Source organism: the organism of the source record quoted next, unplaced genomic scaffold, assembly GCF_019419815.1.
Source record: "Pyrus x bretschneideri cultivar Hongxiangsu unplaced genomic scaffold, Pyrus_bretschneideri_v1 Contig36, whole genome shotgun sequence".
Classification (NCBI taxonomy): domain Eukaryota; kingdom Viridiplantae; phylum Streptophyta; class Magnoliopsida; order Rosales; family Rosaceae; genus Pyrus; species Pyrus x bretschneideri.
Window position 1 is genome coordinate 983,337 of NW_025999679.1, and position 10,680 is coordinate 994,016.

The 10,680-nt window shown below is 35.4% G+C and overlaps 1 protein-coding gene across 33 annotated transcripts; it reads right to left on the minus strand.

The window, feature by feature from the left end:
- Nucleotides 1–859: 859 nt before the first annotated feature.
- Nucleotides 860–9,729, minus strand: LOC103955333. Of its 33 annotated transcripts, none has more exons than XM_048591985.1 (12): nt 9,338–9,710; nt 8,580–8,825; nt 8,241–8,480; nt 7,578–7,629; nt 7,359–7,433; nt 6,546–6,577; nt 6,024–6,447; nt 5,857–5,908; nt 5,213–5,391; nt 3,531–3,773; nt 2,510–2,817; nt 860–1,316 (listed from the first exon to the last, which is right to left on the minus strand). In XM_048591985.1, the coding sequence occupies exons 7-11, from the start codon at nt 6,300–6,302 to the stop codon at nt 2,521–2,523; spliced, it is 1,050 nt and encodes a 349-aa protein (XP_048447942.1). In that variant the 5' UTR covers nt 6,303–6,447; nt 6,546–6,577; nt 7,359–7,433; nt 7,578–7,629; nt 8,241–8,480; nt 8,580–8,825; nt 9,338–9,710; the 3' UTR covers nt 860–1,316; nt 2,510–2,520. The 33 variants fall into 33 exon arrangements, 19 of the variants coding, with proteins under 19 accessions (XP_048447942.1, XP_048447941.1, XP_048447940.1 ...); XM_048591984.1 differs by having other exon boundaries at nt 6,024–6,455; XM_048591983.1 differs by having other exon boundaries at nt 6,546–6,625.
- Nucleotides 9,730–10,680: the final 951 nt, after the last annotated feature.

The following is a 10,680-nucleotide window of genomic DNA, read 5'->3' on the forward strand; positions in this document are numbered from 1 at the left end:
TTGCTATAAATAAAAAGCAGAGTGCATCATTCAAGTCTCCCCAATTCAACACACAACTGCCCTGCGCAAAACTCTCAAGCATCTTGAGATTTTTTATTTTCTTTTTCTACCAACACATCTTCAGTTTGGATAAGCAGCAGTGTGAAGACAACCAGCGAACATCTTCAGTTTGGATAAATAGCACTGTTGCCGTAGAATCAGTCGACCGAGGAGCACCTTCAGTTTGGATAAACAACACCACGTCGAGGCTGACTGGTTACCTATCCAAGTCTCGATCGAGAAGGGTTTCCGAATCCTTATTGACAGAGGTCATCTTCTTAGCCTTCTCGGTGAAGTAAGGTGTTACAAGTTACTACATTCGGCACATCGAACACCGAGTGGTTTTATGATTGGATACTCACGAATGAGTTTCAGAGTTCGGCATTCTGATGGCCGAACCACATTTACCATCAAGACATACATCTCCTTTGAGTACTTGTGTCCATATAGTCTGGTGTCGATTCGACGTGCTTATACTTTAACGAATATAATCACGGTGACCGAATCCAAGGCCGACAATTCGTGAACTTCGCAGAACTAGCAGCCCTGCCTTCAGGCTCAAGAACCCAAATGCCGAGACTTGTTCCTTCCTCAACCGTAATCGCAAGATCAAGAAGTCAACATCAACAAATTTTACTCCTCGGCCGAGCTCGGCCGACGAGTTGGCACGCCCCGCATCAACTTAAGGACGTAGTTAGCTCATTAGTTACTCGTCCTGCACGCCACATAGGCTTTGTAATTTTTAGGGTCAACAAATATTACCATTTCCTTGTTGCAAATAATATGTGCAAGAATTGGAGCCCCCAAAAAATCGTCAGAGTAACTAAAATCTAGGGATGTGTCGTATACTTTCACCGAGTATCATCTGTCAAAGGAAGATCTACATCGTCTTTCAGAAGATCCGTAGCATCTTTCGAAGGAAGATTGAAAGTTGGAGACGGAAGAAAGTCCCCATCTTGCTCATTAGACTCAAAAAGTATCAACACAACTTCTCGAGTTGTTGGACAGTCAAATGGGGGCATACTTGTGCAAAGTCAAAGCAATTTTTAATACAATAAGCATGTGATCAACAAGAAGTCTGTCTTGAAGATTTAACCGACTATCGAGTATCCCAGATGTTAATGAATGGTTTTGAACATAGTGTCTCACCCAGGTGACCAAGTGGCCTCCTTGATCTAGTGATTGGACTGGAGTTCTTCCAGTTAGCAACTCTAATAGAACAACCCCGTAGCTATGGATGTCACATTTTTCTGCAACCCTCATGGTGTATGCATACTCTGCCATGAAGAAGAGTAACATTATAAACCATTCAATAAACAATTGGGTGCAGAAATGGAAAACAAGAACGAACTAAGCGGCTACAGAGCGAGAGAAGGGTGAGTAAACAAAAGAAAATTCAACACGTTCGCATAAAACAAAAAGTCAGCCAGCCATGAGGAAAATATCATGTTTGCCAGTACATGGAAAAATCATTTAAACAAACATGTTCCCATTTCTACTATTTCCTTTCGTTCTCAAAATTAAATACATCGGAAACATCCTTATTCAAGGCAAAATTAAGGGTTAAGAAAGTGGTTTCCATTGAATGAATAATTTAAGACTTAATGCTCCAGTTTTTATTTTCCCTCTTGTCACATCTCTTCGATAACTAAGTAGTGGTTGCCACATTAGATATCAACTAGAAATATGCCCAATGCGGGACTTGAATGCACCAACCTTAACTACATGAATAAGACACATTTAACCTAAAAAACATTCAACATAATCATGAATGAACAAACAAGATACATCTAGGAAATTATAAAAAGCATTGTTAACTCCAGGAAATTATAAAAATCCATCCAATCAAGAGACAATATAATAGCTGTGGGAAGGTGAGTATGCAACCAAGAATCTAAGATATACTTGACTTGCAATTCCATTATAATTTCACACAAAAAAATAAGATCAAATTTTGATTGAAACATCAAGCAAAACAATCTCACAGATTGGACCAACTAAATAAAGAATATATCGATATGATTTTCAACCTAACTATAAAAAAAAGCTTTAAACAGCGCAATCAACATTATTTGAACACAACAACAAAAAAAAAAAAAACTGATTGCATGTTATAAATTCCACAGGTAATTTGATTTTGCAATCTTAAACACCCAACACCTCTCTCTCTCAGATAGCCCCCTAAACGAAGTGCCTCGTAGCATCAAATTGGCCTGCAACACCCCCGAGCGAGATTGAGACTACTTTTCATATTTTTATTTTAAAGTACCAGTAAGGAAACAATAGTATATTCCAAAATTAGCAGTTTACAGAGAAATATAAATAGAGTATGAGCCACAATCAACAACCAGTAAGACTGAACCACGGGAAATGAACAAACGAAAACCATAAATGACAACCAAAAGAGCCATCTTTTCAAACACAAACATGATAAACAGAAAAAACTGAAACAGCATAAGCTGACGCATACCAAAAGCTTGTCTACTTGTGGTATGAAGCCCTATGTGAAGCCAGCTGGGAATTTGTAGGCACATGAACATAATCCGTTGACTCCAAATCACTATCAGAATAACTTGTATGCAGTGAGCTCAATCTGTTGGCAGCCTCAAAGTTCACCAAACTGTCTGAACTTCTCTTATGCGGTGAATCATTAGAACTGCATGTCATTAACGCATGCCATCTACAGGCAAATGTCGCTATACCTTGGGCTCTACTCGAAATTTTAGTAGCTGCGTGCAAGGAAAGAATAATGCCAACAACCTGAACAATTGTGGAGACCTGAAAATTTGGACAAGAAAGAGGAAGGAAATTTAACGCATTAAATTTTAGTCTGCAATCAATGATGATTAGAGAGTTTTCAAAGAGGTCCCGTGTTAAAAGGGGAATCCATTATGGTTTTGAATCTAAGCCTGTAAGAGTGAGAAGTTAATCAGCGGAGAAGTAGGCACACAAAAAGCATTGTACTTACTGCAAAATCGCCAATATACATTATCCAATTAACCTAATTGTATTAAAAACCTAGCAAATCTGCATTAAATTAAGCATATTTTGCAGTAAAGTATCCATCTTTTCACAGTAAAGCAATAAAAATATCATGAGCAAGTAAATCTGGACCACTACGATCAAAATTCCAGCAATCAATAACCATAATTATAAATTTTGACAAACTTATAGTTGCTACAGCGTTTGACAATGATCATATAAATGCAGAAGCTTGGCTGAAGGAGAGTTATCGAAGAAATCCAGAAATCCTTCCATGGCAAACTTAGTTGTACAACCATGGCGTGTGTGTTGTATGCTAGATGCCCCCTCACTTTTAACAACACACGATAGCTTACGCAAATGCAAAGAGACTTCAACATGTTTCATTTAATATAAGTTTACATTTTGTAGCAAATGCATATGGCGAAATAGTCTATAAGTAATCATACTGGCAACCAAACAGAACAGTTCAAAAACTTAAATGGAAATATAAATTGCAGAAAAAAAACCTTGAATTTCCAAACCCACAAAATAAAAAATTCAACCAGATTAAATGTAAGAAGAAATGCCAAGAACTGAGAGCTGCAGACCATCAAAATGCTCATGATCTTGGTCGTGCTGATGAAATCCAAATCTGTACTTTCATGTCCTCCTCGGTCAATTCCTTGAGGAGCTTCGATATCGCCAACAACGTCTCCTCTTTGTCGTCGTGGCCATGGTGGTGCCAACTGCAATCCATGAACCATCCATTTCTGCAGTAAATTGTCCTCAACTTAGAACCAGTATAATTTAGCCAACCATATTCAAGTACCACAAAATATAATTTTATCATAGTAAGCTTTTCGATTCACTCCAAATGAAGATATTATATGTTCACATATGTATATTCACAACCATAAGAAAGAAGAAAACAACTCTTGGAACAGAGCAAAAATGAAGCACAAACGGATTCCCACAAACCAAACTCTGAGAACAAACAAAAACAAAACCAAATTATATAGCAGCATGCAAGTCACGAAGGAAGAAAGAAAAAAGAATACTCATTTGCAAATCCAAAATTAGAAAAAAGCACATGAACAAAACTGGGAAACTCACCACAAAACATTGGTTGCCAGAGCCCTTTTTTTTTTTTTTTTTTTCAACGAAATTGGAAATTCAGAAAAAGCTATGTAACATACAAATACAACCTCTATCTTGAAAATTCAACAGAGAAAAGAGAGTCCTGAAACCAAACCCATCCATTAGGAAGGCACAGCTAGCCTGGCCTAATTAAAAGTTCAACAAAAACAGAACCAAAGACTTACCCATCAATGCATAAGTAAAGGATTTACATCAAAACAGAAATGGTGAATCAAAAAAAGCAAGACCGCAAGTCACAATTCTAGAAGAGGAAAACAGAATGTTCACAACTCAAGCAACGGTATCAGTATTGTTCTACTAAATTACACGTTATATGATGAGCATTATTTTGATTGAGATATCTCACATCTCAAAAAATTCAGAAATTCCAACGAAGGTAACGACCACATTATATAAAGAAGAAAGCTAGACCTAGTTGAACATGCATAATTCGTGAAAAATCACAGGTTCCATAAGGAAGATTTTGAAATATGCATCTCAGAACAGATACCATCATTCATTGTTCAGCTCAATTATCCTGCTTCACAAACAATGTTGCCGACTGAACTTATGCTTCTCCCTTATGGCAGATTTGAATAATATAAACTAGGAAAACCACATATTAAAAATCAATAGCCAAGTACTAAACATACCATCTAATTCACGGATTCCATCCTCTGCATCTCTACTGTACAATCAATCTTTGGGTGATGTGAGATGATAGGATAAGAGTTTGGATTTCATTGACATTCAATTAAGCTGACATCAAGAGCTAGCGTACAATCAAAAGGATGAACTTCAAGCAACAGATTGTTAGCTGGGTAGAAAAAAAATGAAACATGCACAAATTATATTTAACTTTTCCATCACCTAAATTGTAATTAAAACAAATACACATCTTAATACAGAAGGATTTTCAAATGCCACAATGTTTAACAACTACCGTTCTATCAATTCCTAATCTTATAAATCATTTTGTGACAGCTAGGAAAGTTTACTAAATAACAGAGAAAAAAGAATAAAAATAATCAATCTTTGGGTTTGAAATAGAATCAGAGTTGAGCTTATGTACCAATATGAAAGTTTTGAGGAACAACGGAAAGATAGCTGAGGTCCTGGTGGTAGCGGTGGCTGAAACTTGGAAGGGACCTGGTTTAATCTTATTTGCAGTGAAGCTGGTGAACAACATAAGAGGTGGAGGAAACTGGCAATCCCAGTTGTCAAAATGAGCAATTTCATAAATGCATTGTGCTGCACAGAAAATAAAGAAGAGATTGCACAATAAATACGTGAAAATCAGTAAAATCGTAAATTAAAACACAAAAGAAAACCTCAAAATAAAACAACCCTAATTACCATTGAAGTTATTGAAAAAGCACCAAAATTACAGAAGAATAAACTGTGAGAACCCACATTAAACAAACAAAAGAAAAGATCCCACATTCCGAATTCATAAATATAAATTATCACTATTATGGTCGATTAAATGACATTACTACACATACTATGACCGACCGCGAGCTCTCTCTCACAAAGCCATCAATCTTTTTGTGCAAAATTAATACCATAATCAAGTCAACCCCATTTCCTTAATTCAAGCATCAAATTTAATACAAAACTACAATAATTTCCAGAATTTGACCCCCAAACATAAAGAGAATAGTACTGTTAGATGTTGAGAAGAACAAATAAGGGAAAATGGAAAATGGGTTTTACCTGAGGACTTGAGGAGCTGGGTTTGTGGTTTCTGAGGTAGTGTTCGTGGTTTCTAAGAGAGAGAAGTCATTAATTAAAAGCCCTTAACAAAATATATATTGAGAAGAAATAATTTTTTTTTCATAAGAAACAATCGAACAGAACTGAGAAGGTGAAAGCAAACATACGCAATTGCAATCCAATGATTTAGCTTGGAAAAACATTTCACAGCAACAAAAAAGTGAAATTAAAAACCCTATTGAATCAAATGAAGAATTTTCCAGAGTGCAAATAGTTAGTATTATCACCAAGAAGAAGCTTGATACCTTAAAATGCAAAAGTATGTGCCTATAATGCAATCCGACAAACATGTAATAGCAGCCATCAGAGAATTGAAAATTTACTAATAAAATGAACCAAAGACCAATTTTGAATAATAAGGAATGATGACGTTTTAACATTGACATAGTGTGTATGTCTGTGAGAGAGATGGAAATAGAGTTAGAGTTCGACAAATGCAAAAATCAACCTTAAGATTCACTCTGGTTCAAATGGTGCAAGCATAATTGAGGAGAATCAGACGGCAGAGGTCGAAAGTCCGAAGAATTAACACTGCATTCCTGAAACACAAGGGATTAAAAATTTTGGATTATCATCAATGAAATGCACTAATACAGAACTTAAATTCTGATATTCAATAATCCACTTACCAGAGAAGGACCATGAGAATGACTTTATTCTTCTGTAAACAGGATGTTGATAAGGGTTATGCTTGCCTAGAATAACTGGACTGATAAAGTGAAAATTTTGAGGCTTTAAGGTCTGAGCTAAAAGTTGAAGCTTCTACTTTCCAACTCGGGAAGAAATAACTGTGAAAATGCACAAAATAAAAAGCTTGATTTCCAAACCATTAAAAGGAAATTAAGAAATTAATTTATATATTTAATTTGGGTGAGGGATTTGAACAGAAAACCCATTTGTTCCATCCTCCAGATTCATGCTTTTTTTTCAAACCATTAAAGAACAAAAAGAAAAGGTGCGGAATTTACTCAAACCCACAAAATTAAAATTAATTACACCATAATCAGGCTAAAGATTCAAAATTCACAATGTAAAAACCCAAATTAAACATAAAATTCAAAATTAACGACGCAACAACCCGAACCTAGATATGAACATTTCAGCGAAACCTAAACCCTAGACAAGCACAAATGTCCAATTCTTCATAGAAAAAAATTTACAAAAATTTAAAGAATGACAACCCCAGCAAAACAAAATCCAAACATATCCAAAATTAGCAAGAGAAACACAAACCCAAACGTAAATCAGCCTCTCACACTAAGCAAACACGGTAGCAGCCATGCACGCCCATGACCCTTTCATCTTAGGAGGCCATGACTGGCGATGGAATAACCAAAAATACCAAAGAAAGCGCAGATTCCAAACAAACCCAAATTGAAATGAACCCTAGAAATTGAAATTCCGAATTGAAAATTCAAATTCGGGGAACTCTGACATTTTACCTAAATAGCAACTTAGGAGTTGCTGCTGCACCATTAATTCACAACTAAGCCGTAGCATAACCATTCCTCATCAATCTTTGAATTTTAATTAAAACACAAAAAATATTAGAAAATGGTTAAAGATAAGTTATATAACCGCAGGCATATCCATTCCCCAGCAATCTTTCAATTTTAATTAAAACACAAAAAATAAAAAATGGTTAATGATAAGTTACACACCTGACCCAGAAAGCGTTTGCAAACTCCCACAACAAAACCCTATAAACGTTTCCTTCAACCAAAACTGAAATCAAACAAAAGATCCACACACACAAATCAGCAAAAAATGAAGAAAGCATTTAGCAAGAATCGAATTTTACAACAATCAATTAAAAAGATTTCTCAACATTTGTCCTAATAATATTAGGTTTTATATATATATGTGTGTGTGTGTGTGTGTGTGTATCTATATGTATGTGGCAATAAGATTACACAATACAGCAGTTTTGTGTAGATCCAAATACATTACGTGTTTCTTTCATTCATCTTTTCAGACTTTTCGTTAATGGCAATTTGCATTAATTGTTTGAGCTCTACTGTACCGTTCTTTGATCGTTATCCTTATATCAATTGCTTTCTGGTGTTCATGTAAGTAAACTCGCATCGAGATTGTAATGTTATTGCTCCGGAAGGATGAAAAGCAAACAAATCACTAGCATATCATATACATTGCAAATCTAGAATACAAACTATAGAAACAAAGCCAAATTGTTCAGTATCTCCACCAAAAAATTGATAGACTATACATAAATTACACCAAGACACACACAGAGATGCATAGAATTCTACAATTTTGCCCCAAATTAGACCAAAAGGAAGAGAAACAGGGGACAACCCACATACCTCCCACTACGAATGAGTCAACCGTATGATTCCAGACCGAAATCCTGATCTCATCAGAGCTCAAAACCCGAAACTTTGGGAAACTGCCGAGAGCAACCGCGTGGTGATGGAGAACCGAAGGAACTTTTGGGGAAATGGAAGAGTAAGAGTGAAGAAGTAGGAGAGGAAGAGGAGGAGGGAGAAGAGGAGGGTCAGGTAGAGGAGAGGGGAGGTGGAATCGAAGACCAGTAATTCCAAAACCTGCATTCTCATCAGAAAAAAAAAAAAAAAAAGTTAAGTGGAAACTATCAATGCTAGGATTGAGGACACTTGAAAGATTCAGGGAACTCAAATCAAGACCTTTGACCACTGGATCGTAATTGGAAGAGCAATTTACTCCCATCCATCTGCAAGGTGTCTGATCGGAGGAGTTCCAATTTCCCAAAGAATCAAATCCATCTTGCATACTTTTCTTCAACTCTAAAAGGTAGAGCCCTTCATTATTCAACCCATCTGGAGTAGAAGCAAGTAGATTTAAGGCAAGTAACTGCAAACTGCACTTCCAAAGCCCTCCTTACCTCAAATGTTTTTGACATTATAGTAACACTGAGACAAGCACAATCACATAATTAAACACCTGCCCATCTAAGCTTATCAGATGCGATGCGATGCAATACAAATTAACTAATCATTTACATCAAGTAATACATAACCAGATTTCTAATCACAAAAGAATTTGATAATTCATAATCTAGTTTAAACAAGGCAAGTTTCATTGTTTCACAGCACAAAATCCAAGCATATCAAGTGCTTAATGAATTAAACCATCCATTTGAAAGAACAAACTTAGATATTTTGATAACTCAAAATCCAAATATAAAACAGAAAGAGACTAAAAATTGAATTTAGACACCTAAAAGCTAAAAGGGTAGGAAACTATGAATAATATAGTCATTTGAAGCAACCCAATAACACAAAACTAATGAATTTAGCAAATTACCAACTCAAACTGAATGATCAGATTTAACCAGATAACAGTAAAACAAATCAGTAGTAAAAAAGGAACCAAAACTGAAAAGTAATAACCAAAATTAAGCATATTAGAGCTAGGAACATACCTCTTAAAGTCTAGGAACACTTATGAAAAAATGAGTGACAATGTAAGCAGCAAGTCCAGCAGAAGTGGGAGCATTAACTTCCTGGAGTGACAAACTAAAAACCATGGGAATTATGAACCAAAAGACAAAAGTGATAGAAACCCAGTTCGCCTTTTAGAACAAATGGTGGGGATCTACGGTCTACAAGCCAAGATTTGCGCAGAAATATCTCAGAGCTCACACCTTTATTGCGGCCTTTTGAATCAAGAAAGAAACTCCATAGATTGCAGAAATATATCTTTGGGAATATTCTATTCTAGGAGAGAGAAGGCAAGGCAAGTGCTGGAGTTGAGTTCGAGCTTGTGGGGGTGTTGGGTGTCGTGAATGGAATGATGGGTGTTAAAAGAGAAGGGGCCAGAGCTCTGAAGCTTGAATGAATTGTGAACTTTTGGGGCAACCCAAACGAGTTTGAATCTTTTATTTTATTTTAATCTTTTTAGAAAATAAAACTCTGATTTTTTAGTTAAAATGGTTCTTCAGATTTACATAACACATAACTTTGATCCTTAAGATTTAAAATCAATAAAAGTGATCCCTGAGATTGTCCACTATCCATTATTTTGATCATTCCGTTAAAAAAGCAAAACACATAATTTTGGTTTATGAGATTTTCATAACACATAACTTTGGTCCCTGAGATTGTCCACCATCCATCATTTTGGTATTTCCGTTAAAAAGCTCAGGGACCACTTAACGGAGTTTTTAAAATGGAATGACCAAAATAATGGATGGTGGACAATCTCAATACCACTTCTATTGATTTTAAATCTCAGAGACCAAAGTTATGTGTTATGAAAATCTCATGAATCATTTTGGCTAAAAAGTCTAAAACTCTAGAACAAACAATATTCTTTTTGCATCGTATTTATCTGTATTAAGATGATTATTTATTGAGCAATCATCCTTTAACTAATTGTTTTATGTTTATGAATCTCACTTATTGTACGTTATATTTGATTGAAACTTATGGATACTTATGAAAGACGCTAAAGAATAAAGAAAGATAACAATATTGGTGATAGTTACTTTTAAGGTAAAGGAGTTTGGATACAATATTATGCGACAATAGGTGCATTGGGAGATTAATAAGGTAGACTAAGATGCAAGGCCGGTCATGAATTTTCATATGTTTGGCATGAAATTTCAAATAGTGTCCTTTGTAGATTTGATTAATAGACATTCTTTTGATAAACTAATTAATTTTATAACAATGATGAAATATCAGGATTAGAAAAACAATATATGTCGACTAAAAAAGGATTACAGCTGAAGAGGAGGAAACCTATGTGATCTAGAGAGCATAT

Excerpts from the sequence above, each read along its gene's own strand:
- LOC103955333 (XM_048591976.1), bottom strand. The coding sequence starts at position 8,685 with ATGCAAGATGGATTTGATTCTTTGGGAAATTGGAACTCCTCCGATCAG. Across the intron at positions 5,392-8,240 it reads TGACTCATTCGTAGTGGGAG|CACAATGCATTTATGAAATT; the intron begins GTATGTGGGTTG and ends TTTTCTGTGCAG. Across the intron at positions 2,818-3,530 it reads TGTGGGTTTGGAAATTCAAG|GTCTCCACAATTGTTCAGGT; the intron begins GTTTTTTTTCTG and ends CCAAATTTTCAG.